Source organism: Megalopta genalis, chromosome 6 (assembly GCF_051020955.1).
Source record: "Megalopta genalis isolate 19385.01 chromosome 6, iyMegGena1_principal, whole genome shotgun sequence".
Classification (NCBI taxonomy): Eukaryota; Metazoa; Arthropoda; class Insecta; order Hymenoptera; family Halictidae; genus Megalopta; species Megalopta genalis.
Window position 1 is genome coordinate 7,008,231 of NC_135018.1, and position 18,789 is coordinate 7,027,019.

The 18,789-nt window shown below is 38.7% G+C and overlaps 1 protein-coding gene and 1 long non-coding RNA gene across 8 annotated transcripts in view; one reads left to right on the top strand and one right to left on the bottom strand.

The window, feature by feature from the left end:
* Positions 1-13,759, top strand: part of LOC143259715 (uncharacterized) — a 32,368-nt gene extending 18,609 nt beyond the window's left edge. Inside the window, exon 2 of the long non-coding RNA XR_013033735.1 lies at positions 12,648-13,759. This is a non-coding gene — a long non-coding RNA (uncharacterized LOC143259715). The remainder of the gene's footprint in view (positions 1-12,647) is intronic.
* LOC117225891 (low-density lipoprotein receptor 2) overlaps positions 1-18,789 on the bottom strand; it is a 123,396-nt gene that overhangs the window by 18,139 nt on the left and 86,468 nt on the right. For 4 of the 7 annotated variants that reach the window (XM_076523097.1, XM_076523098.1, XM_076523096.1 and 1 more), the window contains one exon: positions 13,037-13,159. The exons of 1 other annotated variant lie outside the window; for it this stretch is intronic. In XM_076523097.1, coding sequence (XP_076379212.1) covers positions 13,037-13,159 — 123 coding nt within the window. Of the gene's footprint in view, positions 1-13,036; positions 13,160-16,860; positions 16,981-18,789 lie in introns of all 7 variants that reach the window. 2 more of the 7 variants (XM_033479690.2, XM_033479686.2) reach the window with 1 other exon arrangement.

Sequence of the window (18,789 nt, forward strand, 5' to 3'; positions counted from 1 at the left end):
ACCATCAGAGGACACCGCTTCGACACTATACAGGAGCCAGTACAATATATGTACATAGCTGAAAGGCGTTCTTCAAGATTTCAGTGTCCCCGAATATGGAAACAGTGCTGGCATAAATGCATTGCATCTAACGAGAACTACGTTATGGGGACTATCATTAATTTATTGTTAATAACTATATAGTAACTTTTGCTTAAAATGTCAAAAAATAAAGCTTCCATTTTTTATATTATTATTTAATAAACGTTTCTTGTAACTGAAGTTATTATTCTATATGTATATGAGAACTACATATAGAATATTATGTTAACAAATATGGGACAATTTAAGATTTGAAAAAACAAAGTCTCCATTTTTTATATTATTTAATGAACGTTTTTTGCGACTAAAGTTATTATTATGTATATGAGAACTACGTATATAATATTATCTTAACAAATATGAGACAATTTAAAATTTGAAAGAAAAACAAAGCCTCCAATTTTTACATTATTTAATGAACATTTCTTGGAAATTTCTTCTTATTATATAATATTATTATTATTATATATACCATTTTCATTCCCTCGATAAATATTTATTGTATATTATATATCATGTATTATAATTAATTAATTCCAGGGACCGTTTCTCGACGTCATTAAAATCAACGAATAAATTGCTTTGAAAGAAATAAGTCTAATGGAACTTGTCGACGATTACTCGTGTACTTGCGTGTGGCCGAGCCTCTACGACGACGCCTAACATTTAATATCCAGTTTAATAAGCAGCCGCGCGACTGGAGCCAACCCCTATCGCGATATTAGCAGTCCATCAGCCGCCCTTTTGTTTAATAATTCCCGCCGAGGCTCGCTCCAATAAATCGCAACTTCTCTCGACCGTCTCGAATTCCCGGCCGCCGCCGCGCCGCCCAATTTATGAAACCAACTTCGCCGACTACTTTTTTTAAGTCGCCTCTCGAATCTCGAACCTCGGGACTGTCCCCCATTTTCTACCGCAGTTTTTCCTCGGACTTTCTTCGGACTTCGGTAGTACCACACGTTTTTCGAATTTCTGATTCCGCCGGAATTTCCAAGCCTTCTAATTTATATTCTCTCTCCCCCATTGGTCTAACTGCCTTTATTTCCCTTTCGACATTCCACTTTTCCACTTGCTGTTCGCGTTCGTGCCGATTTGTAGCTTTATTCGCTTAGAACCCGTATAATTCACGGGCTCTTTCCGAATTGTGTGATTTGACCGACTTTTATACTTCGTACTACTTTCGGGGGATTTTGATCGTTCGCGCTTTTAGCGAATTTTTAAAGTTCACGTTGATGCGAAGGATTTCCGCTTTTGGATGTAGTGCGAGTCACGCGCCTTTTGAAGTCTCGATTTATAACTGCGTTTCGGTTGTCGATCTACCTTCCTTTTTGGAAATTTTCTTCGATCGAATTGATTCGCAAGTTTCCCTCCCGTTTACGTTTACAGTTTACTCGATTTTCGCAGTTTCGATTCGTATACTTTTTTATTATTTCTCCTTCTGGACCTTGGGATTTTTGGTCTTTCCAGCGATTCCCTTCTAGCCTATTAATTTGTAGATTTTTCGCTTTGAATTTTTAGTTGGCCGCCTTTTAGTTCATATGAATTTTGCGATTACGATCGTTTGTATTTACAGCGGTCTTTTTCGCTCACGTAATACGCACCACACGGCTCTTTGGCTTTTCAATTTATACTTCGTTTCAGCTTATACGATTTACCTACATTTTCCGAAATTTTCGTCCGTCGAATTAATTTGCAGGTTTTCCATCCGTTTACAGGTCACTCGTTCCTCGCAGTTTTCATTCGTATACTGTTTAATTACTTCCTTTTTGAGCTTGCGATTTTTTCGCGATTTCCTTCTATCTCACTAATTTGTGCATTTTTCGCTTTGCGTCTGTACGATCCATGGGGTATTCGGAATTTTCATTTGGCCGCCTTTTAGTTCACACTGCTTTTACGATTACAATTCGTTTGTACTTTTAGCGATTTTTTTTTGTTCGCGTTGATTTAAAGGATATTCGTTCCCGGACGTAGTACGAGCGTTATGCGATTTTTGGAGTTTCAATTTGATCGCTCTTCAATTTGTACTTCGTTTCAGCTTACGATCTGCCTTCCTTTTTCGAAATTGTCTTCGGTCAAACTAATTTGCAGCCTTTTTCCAGTTTACGTTCACAGTTCACTCGTTTCTCGCAATTTTCATACGTATACCTTTTAATTATTTCTTTCTTCTTCCTTCGATCCTGAAGTCTTATTTTTCTGTTATCTAGTTTAATTTATCTTATGTCTAGTTAGATTTATTTCGATTTATTATGATTTATTATAATTTATTAATTATAGTTAGATTTATTTCGATTTATTATGATTTATTATAATTTATTAATTATAATAAATCATAATAAATCGAAATAAATCTAACTAGATATAAGATAAATTAAACTAGATAACAGAAAAATAAGACTATATATATATTAAATAAAATTAATTTATTATAATTTATTGTGATTTTATTATGATTATATTATATCTAAGTTAGATTTTCGTTTTTGACACTTCTCCGTAGGTATTTCGTTTTCAGCATTTAAGACCCACGGTTCTTTTCTCGTAATTTTGATTTTACCGCCTTTTCAGTTATTCCTCCTTTTTGTCCCCTTTCGACATTTTCATCGGTCGAACTAAACGGCAGGTTTTCGCTTCCGGATGTATTATGCATCACGCGCTTTTTGGAGTTCCGATGTGGACGCTTTGCAATTCGATTACGTTTACGGTTCGCATGTTTCCCAAAGTCCTGATTCGCGCACTTCTCCAGTTATTCCTTCGTCTCGGCTCGCGGTCTGCTTGTTTCTTTTTTCACGCTCCAGTTTCCGATGTTCACCTTTCGCACTAATTCGTAGGCGTTTCGCTTTGGACATTTATGATTCACACGGTTTTTTCATCTTTTCACCGTTCCAGTTTGCGCTTCTTTTATCTCGACGTTACAATTTCCACGCTTTTTCTCTTGATACTCCCGTGTCACGCGTTTCTCCCATCTCGTTGTTCCACCATTTGTTTACCAAACTCGTTCGTTTTTTATCCGGAAATTTAACGCACTTTCTAACGTGTCATTCGTATTCGACCATCTTTCGACCATCTAATTTAAATTCTTTTCATTGACGTTCCAACCTCGGCCTAACTGTTTGCAACGTTCTAATTTGCATTTTATCCTCCGAGCTTTCCGACTTACTTTTCCTCGAACGTTCTAATCTTGCACATCTTGCTGCAACATTCTTTTTTAACGAACGTCTTACTCCCCGCTTGTTACCCCTTCGACGTGCTAATCAGTATTTTTCTTTCATTGAGCGAACGTACATTTCTCGCGCACAATATATTTTGTTCTTTTCGACTTTCCAATTGACAACCGATTCCCTTCAACGTTTCAGTTCCCATCTTTTCCACTGCACCGTGTAACGTGCATTCTATTCGAACACATCCAACGCGTATTCGTTTAATCTCGTCTGCGTCGTTTATACGAGCGTCCGCGACAAAAATCATAACTTTCAAGCCAATCAATTTTCGACTTAAAAAGCCTTAATAATTTGTCAAAGAAAATACAAAGATGCATCGATTTTCATACAAAAAATTATATGACTTCATAAAAAAGAGTTCTCGTTACCTATATTTTTCATTGCATAAAAACATTTATGCAGATCTTCATTAACACAATTTACTGTTAGCCGAATACCGAGTAACTGTTGTCCGAGAGATTTTTTTCATTAATTTCACGTTGCTGTCTGAAAATTCGTAGCGATTGTTTCGCATACACGGACTCGCGACTGGTTATGGCTGTGTATTTTGATGAATAACTCGGAAGATCGCGCAACTTCTCGTGAAGAACGTTTCTACAACATCAAAATGTACTAACCGACGAATATGTCGAAGTAAGAATCCCAGGATATTTTGAGCCGTTTTTTTTCCGGACCTTATCCAAGTGTGTAGAAAAATAAATCGAACTTATTTATTTCATTTCGGATGAGTTTCTACAGATTAATTACAATCGCATAACGCCTGGCCATCACCTAGTTCTCTCTCACCGTTCTCCTAACATTCGCACGGAGAACTCGCTTGAAATTAATCTACTGCTGAATTTTTTGAACATTCTGTTGCTAAATGTGATTGTTTAGACATTTTAACACGTCGTGCACGTAGCTTTGAATAGATACGGAGCAGTCCATTGCCGGCCTCGTTTCTGATCCGATTAATTGTTTCAACTTAGCGAAATGCCATTGTCAGCGAACGAATTATTTTTCGCGTTGTTTTTAATTCCGTCGTACGAAATTGAAATTCCCGTTCCCAAAACTGCATGAATAGCGCTTTTGAAAAATGAACACGAGCTCGTTAGTTGCACTGCCAATTTTTCCATGTTTCTCGACACAAAGACGTTGTTTCGCGGGTAATTCGCTGCAGCGAAATCGATAACGTCGTCAAACTATGTAATTGAAACGTTAACGAGATTCGGGCCATGTTTTTTAAACAGCTGCAATTATATTCCGGGTTCGAATATTTCGGAAGGGCAGAGAGCTGCTCTCGACCAACGCCGAAAAGCCTTTCGATCAACAGCTGGCCATTGTCCATTATCGAACCGATTGTGAACGAACTTTTTTTTTCAACCGATAACGGGCTGAAAACCTTGTTACGTGATTAACGAAGAGGAATGGAGCACCGATAAATGGTGAATTTAACTTACTACTGGCTGTTCAACTTATTTACGAAATGATATCAAATTTATTTTAATTATATCAAAATTACTATATTTTGTATCGACAAATTTTCGATACAAATTGTTCTACTTTCACCGACGATAATTCCGTGAAAAATTATCGTGAGATAATCATTTTTCTCTTAAATTAAAGCCTGAAATCTCTACTTTACGACGCTACTTCTCAATTTTAAGTTTCACGCACCATCGCCACTGTAAATCTTTAAATCCGAGACGAGATGTTTGTCGTATTGAAAATTGGCCAAGTTTGACGAAATGCGCGGACTTTGCAAAATTTCTTTCGAAGATGCCGTTTGCACTCGAACAAATCACTTTAATTAAAAGAAAAAAAACTCGGCTGCGATCTTTCTTCGCAATGTTACAGCACTTCGAAGTAACCCTTGCACTTTTGGCACGAAATCGGAGCTGGCACTTTCGACACAAGATCGGTGCACAGGGTGCGTCGAACTTCAAATCCACAAACATTATCTTCAAGTAGAGGTTTGAAGCTTCGATTTAAAAGTAAGGCCGCATCATCGTACGATGGTTTTTTGCGGAGTTATCATCGGCCGAAGTTGGCCAATTTGTATCCGAAATTTGTCTTAGTTGTAATTCGTTCGAGCAGCGCTGCATGGAATTTCGGTCGCGGTATCCAGATCGCTCGGGAAGCCCGACTAGTTCAACTACGTTTTACTCGTACCTTTTACGCGGCCCGACGTTGTTCTCGCTCGAGTTAATACGCTGTCGCATCGACGGTCGGGGGAGCACAATTGATTCTAACGTGGACGCGAAATTTCGACGGGGCAGAAAGAAGCCGCGAACTTTCGAGCATCGCGTTCGCGGACGCACAAAACGAGGAATTGTTGAACAGTTTGAGGCGTGTCAAATGTTTTCGTAAATTACAGCAAGTTTTAACGAGCGCTGCGTTCCAAAACGTACCGCGGGGGAGGGGGGAGCAGAATTCGCGACAATAACACTGCTCTCGAAAAGGGGACGCTAATTGCGAGAAAAAATACGAAGCGTTCGCATTGGAAAAATAAATTCGCGACTAATATTTACAGGAACGCGCTCGCTCTCGGAAAGTAAATAAAAGATATGCTTTACCGGTCTTTCAAAACGGCGACCGGAGGAAGGTATAAATTTTCAGAAATTATGGCGCAGAAAGAGAAATATGGAGAAACACAAGGAGATGTGAGCAGTTCGATTATTTCGGCTGTTGGTTTTTTGGTCGCTGGGATTCTTGAAAGCAGGTTCGACGTCAGCCGATTACTTGACAATTAACACGTTCCCTGCCAGACCGTTTTTTGAAGACTTTCCGTTCAAGCCGCGTGGGGCGTATGCGCCCCACGCTTTACATTTGTATTATTTTGTTTCTGGCGTATGCTTTACAATAATTAAAATAGTGCAAAAATCATAATTATCAAGGAAAGGTTGTATAGTTTAACATGCATAACACAGCAAACCAATAAATTTATTTTTCTAGGAATTACTTTAACAAATACCTGGCTGATCATTATTATGCCAAGCGAGTTGCATCCTCACATATAATTTTTTTTATCATGCCTATATTAGTTTAAAATATAACATTTTAGTTAAATTCAAGTTTGTATGCGATTACAAAGGGATGTTACGATGAACTTTGTTAAAACATGGCAAACATAAGTGTGGTTTATCCACACAACTATCGCAGAATGTTACAACTTTTACAGTACTATAGAACTATAAATCAATCCCAGCTTCAGTGATGCAGTAAGTATTGTGTCAACGACACGCGAATAAATGACTGATCGGAATAAGAGAAATGCAGTTAAAACAAGTTACAGTAAAGAAAAATTGCCCATCACGCCGCGTGGGGCGTATACGCCCCACGATTAAATGAGGGCGTCAGCAATAGTATTAAGATGTCCATAATTGACTGCATAATGAATTTTTAAAAAATTCTTCATTTTACAATGATAATATCAAATGGCTTGAACGGAAAGTTCAGCGTGGGGCGTATACGCCCCACGCGGCAGGGAACGTGTTAACGCGTTATGACGATAATACGAAAACGAAACTATTATACTATGTACATCTACAGTCCGTTCAACGAGTCAAGTTGTTAGCTGAAAACAAATGCGCGTGACGACCTGTTAAATGGGACAGAGTTCGATTCACCGTCTTCGGATAGAGATCCCATTACCGGTAACGAGATATCCTGCGTTTGAAACGTAGCTCCATTTCGTACTAATTAATCTCGAGTTAATATGTTTCGTACTTGAGAACGTCTCCATTCGAAGCGAAGTAGTTCCGTTCCGGTGGACCGACTTCGAAACCCGGAAAGATCTATTGAAATTGTTAGATCCAGGATCTTCATAGGAGAAAACTACCATGAATGGGATATTATTACCATTATCTCATAAATTTTCATCGAATTAAAGAGATAGAAGCTTTTATGTTTATTATATAAACTAAAAGTTAAATAAATACTTACTATGCTCATACACCTGTATCATACTTAATAAATTATGCTTACGCCTTGAAATTAATGATAGAGCAGGTATAAAATGTTATTTTTTTAAATGTGACAGTCGGTCACATAATTTACGCAAATAGGACGATCATTTCAATACGGAGGGAGTACTTGTTTTGTAACTTTTTTTTATTATTATTATTATAATTATGCATAGCTAATCGCACGTAACTTGAAGCCGCTACCAGATACTACGTAATTATGGCAAACAATTAATTTTTGTTCACGCTTAAAAATAATATTTTTCCTTTTTTCTCGTGACGTTGTATGAAGTACTGTTACTTTATTACATCCGATCAGATATTTATTCAATAATGTTTACATATAGCATCGAATAGTCCTTTTTTATCATAGCGATTAAACAAGTTGAAGTTTCAATGTTGTTGCTTTTACGAATAGGACACAGAGAATGTTTACGGATGGGACGCGAATAAATGTTTCTGAGAATAATTTAGTTTACAAAGAAAAAACAGGAAAATAAGAAACAAACCTTGTTGAAGAATCCACAAAATAATAAAAAAGGAGATCACGAAGAAAGTAGCACACTCGAAGAATAGAAGCACAGATTCGTTCAACATTACAGAATCTGGATCAGATAGGAAAACTATTATCAAACATAAATGTAATGCAAGAAGAGAAGCAAAAGATGATGAAGAATGTCAAATTTGTTTCTATAAACATATACAAAAAGCAATAAAGACTGGTATCGATGCAAGATCTGTAGTGAATGGGTAAATGAAACATGCGGCATAAAAGATGCTCTAAACGTTTTCTGCTTATTATATCATTAATTTGTAGGATATTCGTTGAAATAGTCTTTATGATATCTTTATTAAGAAATTTTTGTTAATTTTGTTCATTTCTTTTTATCGAAAGGATTATATTTCTTCTCATAAAATACTAAGATGTGATATTAATCAAAGAAAGATTTATATAATTTGAGATCATTATACAGGGTGTCCCACAATTATTTTAACAGCCGAAAATGAGGGGTAGCTGAGGTCATTTGAAGTAACTTTTTCCTTTGCGAAAATGCAATCCGCGGCTTCGTTTGCGAGTTATTAACGAAAAACACTGGCCAATGAGAGGTGACGGTGCGAGAGAGAGGGTCCGCGAGAGAGTCCGCAGCACGAGGCTTTGACAGAAGGTCGGAACGGACTCGAGCCGCGATCGAAGTATTGAACAAGTCACAAGGCGAGAACTTTACGGATTTTTTTTACTACATAACAGTGATATTTTTAAGAAAAACGCTGTTCACCTTTACTTTAGAACGTCTGAAGAATATTTACTAATTTTTCGGACCCGAAATAATATGAAGTTTAACCGTGACAGCTGTTTTAATTTTCTGGTGTGCATGACACCTCGTGTGTACCATATGAAATTTTTATGCAAGGTGTACAGTGAAGATTAACGAATGATTTGCAAAGCTGATTTAATAATAAATAAGGGACGTAAAGGATTTGTTTATTAGAGAGATATGAAAAATATTATCAGTAAGAAACTCACCCATTTAGTTGAGGATGCATTTGCTGGCTGAAATTCATGATGTCGAAGGGCACTGACCTTGTACAACGTACAGCTGATCTTTCACTGCACTGTCACTAAACACTGATCACTTAATTAATCACTGATAATCCGAATCACTTGTGGATATTTAAGAAAGATCACTGAGACTCGTTCGCGGATAATCGTTTATTCGACGCGTTCGTTCGGAAGTCGACGTTTCACTGCCAAAAAATCGAGGCCTCGACCGTGGGCCCTTGTCGTTCGTCTTTCGGCCGTCCGAGGAAATAACACCCGATACTATTTTCTTCGAAGCGCAGGGTAACGCCAAATGAAATAAACAAGATATGCCGAGACGTAAACTGTGTCCGACCCGCTGTCACCATGCGCTCTTAGAACGTAATTAATGGCCGTGCGAAGAAAATGGTATCGAGTGTCATTTCCTCGGACGGCCGAACGAAGAACAACAAGGACCCACAGTCAAGGCCTGAATTTTTCGGCAGTGAAACGTCGACTTCCGAACGAACGCGTCGAATAAACGATTATCCGCAAACGAGTCTCAGTGATCTTTCTTAAATATCCACAAGTGATTCGGATTATCAGTGATTAAATAACTGATCAGTGTTTGGTGACAGTGCAGTGTAAGTGAACTTCGCAAATAACCATACCAGAGGTTCCACCGACAGTATCCCTCGAATGTTGCGGTCATCGACCTGGGATCAGCTGTTCGTTGTACGAGGTCAGTACGTACGAGTCAGCAAATGCATCCTCAACTAAATGGGTGAGTTTCTTATCGATAATATTTTTCATATTTCTCTAAAAAACAAATCCTTTTCGTACCTTAACGCGATTATTTATTATTAAATCAGCTTTGCGAATCATTCGTTGAATTCTGTTCGTACACGGAATTATTTAAATTAAAATATCATTTACGAACTTTGTTAATCTTCACTGTACACCTTGCATAAAAATTTCATATGGTACACATAAGGTGTCATGCACACCAGAAAATTAAAACAACTGTCACGGTTAAACTACATATTATTTCGAGTCCGAAAAATTAGTGAATATTCTTCAGACGTTCTAAAGTAAAGGTGAACAGCGTTTTTCTTCAAAATATCACTGTTATGTAGTTAAAAAAATCCGGAAAGTTCTCGCTTCGTGACTTGTTCAATACTTCGAACGCGGCTCGAGTCCGTCCCGACCTTCTGTCAAAGCCTCGTGCTGCGGACTCTCTCGCGGACCCTCTCTCTCGCACCGTCACCTCTCATTGGCCAGTGTTTTTCGTTAATAACTCGTAAACAAAGCCGCGGATTGCATTTTCGCAAAGGAAAAAGTTACTTCAAATGACCTCAGCTACCCCTCATTTTCGGCTGTTAAAATAATTGTGGGACACCCTGTATGTATAATATTATATGTACTTGGATCGATCAATAAATAAACAGTACTTATAAAATTAATACCAAGATTACTTTATTTTGTTACACTGTTCCATTCGTGAATATGCCATCCTATTCGATACAACGAATTGGTGAATAGGAAGAAATGCACTTTTTCAAAAGATTAAAAATAAGACAAGTAAAAACGTAGGAGAAACTCGTTGACGCTATGCATTCTTATAGTAAAATAACTGATCTTTCGAATGTTTCGAACTACAATTGGACAGGTCGTGTAGTTGTTCCTCGTTATCTTATCCAAAACAAAAGTGTCCCATTCATGATAGTTCTCCCTTACGTGAATTTATAGCTTGCGAAGTCATTGAAAAGAAGAACAATAAAATAGGAAACTCAATAACGCTTGATACAATTTCAAGCAAGTTTTTATTACTGGGCGAGATAAAATCTTTCACAACGCATCCCCGTCTCCTGAAACTCCCCTATAAAAGTGAGAATTTACATAAACGTCGTCAGTCTACTGATAATATTTAGGTCATCCTAGTTAGGTCGACAGTTATTATATCTGCACTTTGTGTAACCGTCGTGGAAATTTTGTAAAGTCCAGAGCGCCATTAACGACGGCTGAAGCTTTATTTTGCCACTGAGAAGCTTACTCTGCCAACGAAGAGCAATTTTTATCGTCCCTATGATTTTTGTAAAAATCAGAATCTACTACAGTTTGCGTGTCCGAGGTAAAAATGTTAATGTAACAAATTCTAAACACTAACATTTCGAACTTGCTCCACGAGAAATAATTATTCACGTTTGACTCTATACGAACTGTAATAAAATATGTCTCACTAGAGAATCGATTGAAATTGATGAAAATAGTTGTTGTATCGTACTTTCAATATCAATGTTTTCCCCTTTGACACCTGATCAACCGGTGTATGCTATTCTAATCGTTTTAACCACTTGCGCTGGAAAGACGTGCCACGCACGTCGTAATGCTTTTGTCACAGAATCGCCAACAACGTGGTATGTACGTCGTCATGCGATTGTCACAGAAACAAACGACGTGCATGGCACGACGGGTGGGATTGTTTGCCAGAGCACCTATTATAATTGCACAGCATAGCGCACAATTGTCAATATTTAACCCATATTCTAAAATGGAAAATAAATTAGTTTAGAAAATATAAATCTTTTTCCGATTTCTGTGACGCCTCCCAGCAAGTTACACTGGACCGTTCTGGTACACGCGTCGGTGAATTTTTTGCCAGCGCAAGTGGTTAATGAATCGAGAAGAACGAAACATTATTCTCAAGCATCTCTGAAATGACTGCTGTTCTACATTTCAAAGACTGATTTTGATTATATTTCAGTTATGTTATCGATTTTCAGAATTGTGCTTTTCAAAAAATTGAAAACTGTTCGATGACAATTTTAACCTCCGACTTTCAGAAACGTGCTTTTTATCGTCCGATGGATCGCAATTGTTGCCGAAATATCTCAGAGATCTTTTTCGAGAAACCAGACGCAACGTAGAGGCACGGTAAAATGATTAACACGTTCCCTGCCGCGTGGGGCGTATACGCCCCACGCTGAACTTTCCGTTCAAGCCATTTGGTATTATCATTGTAAAATGAAGAATTTTTTAAAAATTCATTATGCAGTCAATTATGGACATCTTAATACTATTGCTGATGCCCTCATTTAATCGTGGGGCGTATACGCCCCACGCGGCGTGATGGGCAATTTTTCTTTACTGTAACTTGTTTTAACTGCATTTCTCTTATTCCGATCAGTCATTTATTCGCGTGTCGTTGACACAATACTTATTGCTTCACTGAAGCTGGGATTGATTTATAGTTCTATAGTACTGTAAAAGTTGTAACATTCTGCGATAGTTGTGTGGATAAACCACACTTATGTTTGCCATGTTTTAACAAAGTTCATCGTAACATCCCTTTGTAATCGCATACAAACTTGAATTTAACTAAAATGTTATATTTTAAACTAATATAGGCATGATAAAAAAAATTATATGTGAGGATGCAACTCGCTTGGCATAATAATGATCAGCCAGGTATTTGTTAAAGTAATTCCTAGAAAAATAAATTTATTGGTTTGCTGTGTTATGCATGTTAAACTATACAACCTTTCCTTGATAATTATGATTTTTGCACTATTTTAATTATTGTAAAGCATACGCCAGAAACAAAATAATACAAATGTAAAGCGTGGGGCGCATACGCCCCACGCGGCTTGAACGGAAAGTCTTCAAAAAACGGTCTGGCAGGGAACGTGTTAATCTGGCAAACAGTTTTCTGCCTTTAAAAATCGAGTGATCACTCAACTATACGCGCTTCCATTGTGCCCGCATACCGCGATTCTTTGCAAGATACAGTAAACCTCGACGATCTTCGTCCTACGTAAACTTGGACAACATACAATAGCGGCCCAATAGAAGTCGATAATATTCTCATTTCGTTGTCTGTTCAAGGTGCATCTTCCACCGAGCGGTGCAAATTAATGCAATCCCTACAAAACAACGCACAGAGAAACAGGAATTTACATAAAGGTCCTTTGTCTAATTAATCACCGGAGCAATTTGCGTTTCTTCGGGGAAGCTCGCAAAGCGGCAAAAGCAGGCGCATTCGAATAGGATACGCTATACATCCGCGGTGACTGGACTCGTTGACTGGGTTCACGGAACAAAAGCAAATCAAGACGAGATGAAGCAAGTTAAGGCGAGAGAAAGCAAAGCGAGACAAAACAAGACGAAACAAGACCAAACAAGAGAAAATATAAGAAAACGAGAGACAAGACAAGAGAAGAGAATAGATGAAAATAGAGGATTAAAGCGAGAGAGATCCCCATGCGTAAGCTTACTGCACTCAGCCTCGTCTGAGCCGTCCGAGCAGTCCTGGTTGCCGTCGCACATCCATGACAGTGTCACACACTCGCCGTTCCCCGAGTGACAGGTGAACTGTTCCGCCGTGCAATTCTTGATCCCTATAAGATAGATGAGAAAATCGATGATCCGCGATGACTCAATGAACGAGTGGCACCGGTGGGTCGCGTGCCAGGTGCACGCGTTCGGTGGCCTTTTAGTGGCCGAACGGTGGCCGTTCGGTGGCCCGCAAAACATCGGCGACATTCTCCTCGCGCGGCGCGGTCTATTTCCGTCGAGAGCCGTCTCGAGATTCGCGAATTGCATCCCCCAGGGTCAATTGCGCTTCGCCCACGGTTTTTTTATTCCGTCGCGACGGTCTGCACCGCGACCTCCGCGATCTTATAGCCGCGTGGGAATAATTATCGCGTAATAGAAAATCTCCGACGGAGCTCGGACCGTTCTCCACCAGCCTCGCGTTTTATTTTTCAAGCGACGTTTAACGCAGCTGTTCGCGTTGCATATGGAACGGCGCCAAATTTGAATCGGCTTCCAGGACAGGGTGAAACGCGATAATTAAATAAAAACGCGACAGCTCTCTTCAAGTCTCCGTCGAGCTCGGCACGATTTTTATTTTCGTTCGACGTCTTTTGCTTTCTTTTTCTTTTTCTTTTTTTTGTAAATTAATTGGCTCGTTACAGTTCGCTGCGGTCATTTATTTTTATAGAGTGCGCTCACGTGATTCAACCACAAGTTCGAGTGTTTCTGTTTCGAGGAGACTGCAAATTTTATGCATTTGCGGTGGGAACAGTAGTTGCGGCAGTGCGAGTGTGGGATTGTTTTTATTGATTCGTATGTGTGTGTGTGTGTGTGTGGTTAGAGTTGTTACGGATAGTATTAATGGTTTGATAATAACGTAACTTTAAATTCGTTGCGTAAATTGTTGTATTTTATTTGAGTTTAATTTTTTGTATTTTATTCTATTTTGTTTTATTTTATTTTATTTTCTTGCTTCATTTTATCCTTATTCTATTATCTTATTTTAGTTTATCCATTTCAATTTATTTTCTTACTTTATTTTATCTATTTTACTTTATTTTCTTGCTTTATTTTATATTCATTTCATTTTATATTCTTGTTTTATTTTATCCATTTTATTTTATTGCATGGTATGTGATGTATAAGGAGATTAACCACTTGCAATCCGTAAGGAAATCAATAAAGTTCATTGTAATTAGAGCGCGTGAGTGTGAACTATTTTTATCGGCTAAGGTTTCGTGATTGTGATTATTTGTCAATATAGTTTTATAAAACCAAGTGGCTTCTCAATTGCAAAATAAAATAAAAACGCTAATGATATGCTAGAAATGACACCGAAATGAACCGAAAGTTTACCGAGATAATTACGGTTAATGTACATGTAACTGAATATTCTCGGACAGCGTATTTTGATAAAATATGATGTGCACCTTTAAATTTAGCACAACTCAATTATAACTTTTAACCCGCACATGATAATACAATCCTAATAAAATTGCGCAGCGTTATTCGAGACAGAAACGCAGCGGCCGCTGAAACCGCACGACCGTGATTACAGCTTAAAAAACGAAACAACGTAATTTAACACATGCGTGCTCTAACATAGAAACGCGAGTTTATTCGAGCAAATATAGAAAGTCGCGTTTCAAAGCCGCGCTGCCGTAAAAATTTCACGTTCACGTCGGAGCAATTAACGAGATTGATCCATTATCTTGATACAGAGGAGCGTGGGCAGAGTCGCGGTTGGTATTAATTAATTGTGAATTATATATCGGCTCCAATCTAGGAAGCGGTCCAAATTAGGTTGCTTTCCTCCATTCGCTGACCTATTTCTTTATTTTTTTTATATCCGCTTGCTTTATCTGTAAATTGCATGGCTGCCATGGGGCCGTGTCAACAGAATATTCGGAGAATATTGCTTTGCGAACGAGGACCGGCGAATTTTGCAAACATATATGGCATCGAAACGATCTCGTCTTATTCAGAAGAAATCCACCCTTAAATGCATAATTCATCCGAAAGGATTTCAATAGACTGCGGATCTCGTTGTAAATTACCGTAATAATAAAATAAAATACCGTAAAATACCGTTGTAAATAATTAATTAATTAATTCCATAGATTTATCGTTTCTCGTGGTAACAGTACAACAAGAAGAAGAATACTATAATTTGAATTAATAACGTTAACACTGTATCTACCGACCGCATTCTCTGATAGTTAAAAAAAAAAAAATACACTGGGTTGTAAAAAAATCGAAAGGATTTATTTTCCGAGATAATTCGAAATAACAGCTGCTCCGAAATTTTTCAACATTCCGCTTGTGTAGAAAAAGATGCAATTTAAAAAGCTCCAAGTCATTCGGACGAATTTGAAAAAAAGGATGTTCCGTTTGAAAAGAGAAGCTTGCGTATCGTCTCTCAGCTCGACGAATTTGTTGCGCTCGTGTCAGTAAAAATAACGATCGCGCAAACTAAACAACAACGCTCGGCATTTAAGAGTAAAAACTGCTTTCGCCTTCTACAAGCCGAGAAGTCGACGAGCAATTTCCCGGGAAAAGCACTTGCAATTTCGCGACTCCGCGAGGCAGTGGGTACACAGCGTCGTCGTTGGAACGACGGCATTTCCAAAGCAGAGCCATAAATCCGGCGAGCATTAATATCGGCGAGTTCCTCCGCCGCGTTTCTCCAAACATTCCGGTCACGCTGATCGATCTAATAACTGTTTTGGAATCGCACTGCAGTCCGGAACTCGCCAGCAATCCGGGATCGTGTACATTACCCGATAATTTGCCGCGAAAAAAAGAACAGGAAGGGAGAAAAAACGAGTTTGTCGAACTAGGTAGAAGAACGAGCTGTTACTTCGAAGGGAACTGCAAATTGTGTGGATTATTGGTGAGTGAATTATTAACGAGACAAAACCAAAGTACAAAATTGTTTTGAATAGTTCTTAATTGTTTTCAGTTTCATTTATTATTCTTAATAAGTTGTTATCCTTTGCAATAGATTTCAACGGTTTCTAATACTTCGCGATGGTTTTGAATAATTTTTGATACTCCGTAATAGTTTTTAATGGTTTTTAATACTTCGTAATCACTTTTTGCGTTTTTTTAATAACTATGCAGAAAGTTCGAAGGCGCCACATTTTACCGGATTTCCCGACAGCATAGCTTCATGAACAATGTAACGGGTGCTGATTACTTATTCACCTGTCTATTAATAATTTTTATTTTTTTATAATTATTTATAGTTTTTATAATTATTTTATTTGCTTATAATTATTTTGATTTATTTACAATCATTTCGTCTAAGATAAGATACCATAAATAAAAGTTGGCGGATGTATTTCCGGGAGACGTTGAGCGAATAAAATAATTTTGGCCGACTAAACCCGGCAAATGGCCCACTACGCGTCGTCGAAAGAAAAATGGTTCCGCATCGGCGACAAACTTTTCTCCTTCCGATCGCGGATGTCGGGTGGCGATATTTACTTTGCCGGTAATTTATTTTCTTCCGGTGGCCGACACGAAATTCCGTGCCGATGGGAAACGAGCATTTCGCCGGTTAGGGGATGCAATTTGCGACTCTAAGAGGCGAACGACGCGTCCTCTCTAATAATCCGCCGACTGTGTCGGCTGTTTCCGTAGTTCTCTGGCTATGCCACGCCGCGTGTCCTCGGCTCGCATCGCCTCGTATCGCCTCGTATCGCCTCGCCTCGCCCTTGGTCCTTCTCCCAGAAAGCCGTGCATCCTTAGACCGACCTGCAGGACTTTATCGATAACTTACGCTGGCAATTCATCTCGTCCTGCTCGTTCGTGCAGTCGGGCTGATTGTCGCAAAGCCAGCTCCTCGGTATGCACTCCCCTGGGCTGCACTCGAACTCCGATTTGCTGCACGGCCCTGAACCTTTTCACCGCGATCGTTTCGTCATCATTCGTTTCTTTACCGAAAAACCTCGGCACGGTCGCGCGAACGCCAAACCCAGCCCGCTAAGCTAACCGCCCCCTCCCATCGATTTCCACCGCCCTAATGCGCCGCTAATGCGAGTCCGCGGTTCTCGTGAACGATTTAACGCGGCGCGACTCGTTTGTCGAGGATTTACACAACTTCAGGCTGAAATGTCGCGAAGTTAACGCTTTTCGTGACAAGTTTAGGTAGAAACGTATAGTCCTCGCGTGTCAAGAAGGCATTAGCTGCCCCACTCCTTGAGCTATCGGTCGCTATTGGCCGAAAACGGTGACGTAGATCGACAGCAGTGCGTCAGTGGGGGGCGATAGCTGCGTAAGTGGGGCAGCTATAAGAGAGGGAATGTAAACACAAAGGTGTTTGTGGTGGTCTTGTCGCGCGAGGACTATATTAGTGTCGTGTCACGCGTTCAGTCGGAACTTTTGTAGCGATCGGTCTCGAGAGTTCACGATATTTGGTTCTCGACGGATTTTTTTCGGCTTTTTTCTATTACAGAACTTTGTTCTGCGGGAAACGAAGAATATGAGTTATTTGAAAACATTTAGAACGGAACATTGTCTGTGACTCTATTTCGTCATTTAATTACATTTTATTGGAATTAAATAGTGATTCAACTACGTTGTCATTCAATTACATAATTCGAACATTTCAGTTGATTAAACTGTTAGTTATTTTAATCACGAGTGTACCTCAAATACGATGCGAATGAAATACAATATAATTGGAGTAAAATGTAATCGAATTATAATGTAATTGAATTATTTTGCAATTATAATTCTTTAAGCAATTCAATTGTAATTCTGTGTTGTAGAGAAAATTGTTGGTAGATTCGACTGCACAAATTTCTTTCGAAAGCACGGTGTTCTTGCGGGATGAAGCATATCTTTCCGTAATGGAAAATGCGATATTCGGATGAAGAATGCTAATTAGGGCTAAAACGTAAAATAAGGTGGTCGATGTAATTGTATTTACAGAAGTTCAACATGCTATTTAGATCCTCAAGATTTCGCATTGTGTCATTTGTGTCATTGTATTTAACTTGCTGAATTTAGACTACGATTTTCTCTTGCGATGGAAAATCCTTTATTAGAATAGAAATTGCTATTTTCGGGTGGAAAATTCTTAATAATTGGAAGTCGACTCGATCGTCGTACAAGAAATTCGGCTCGTTTTAACCTGTTCAGTCGACTCTTTCTCTTGGGGAGTTATTTTTAAGCTGGAAGATACTATTGTCAAGTAGAAACTTAATTGTAGCAGTCGGTTCAATTGCATATTGGACAGCTTGATATTTTAGAGTCGAAATCACTTGTTGTCATCTTATTTTGTAGGTACAAAATACCGCAAGTAAAGTTGGAGGACGATTGTTGTTTAAAGATCCTGATATTAATCTGTTGGCTCCGAAACGTAATTTTCTTTTGGGATGGAGCATGCATTTTGCAGGTGGAGAATACATTTTGGCGGTGGAGAACTCATTTTGAAAGTAGCTGATTTATTTTGGAGACGAAGATCTCATTTTCGAAATGGAGAATTTATTTTCGAGGTGCAATAAACTGTATTAAGGTGGAAGTAAAAAATTGGTGATGGAAACACCCTGGCACACTATCAGCGCTGTGTGGGGAAAAATCATGTAATAAATACAAATTTCCATTTATTATCATTGAGGAACTTGCGTCTTTCTTCGCGAATTCGATGAAACGATGATTAACAAGTAACCATTGAGATTGATTTGGTACACAAAGAAATACATTG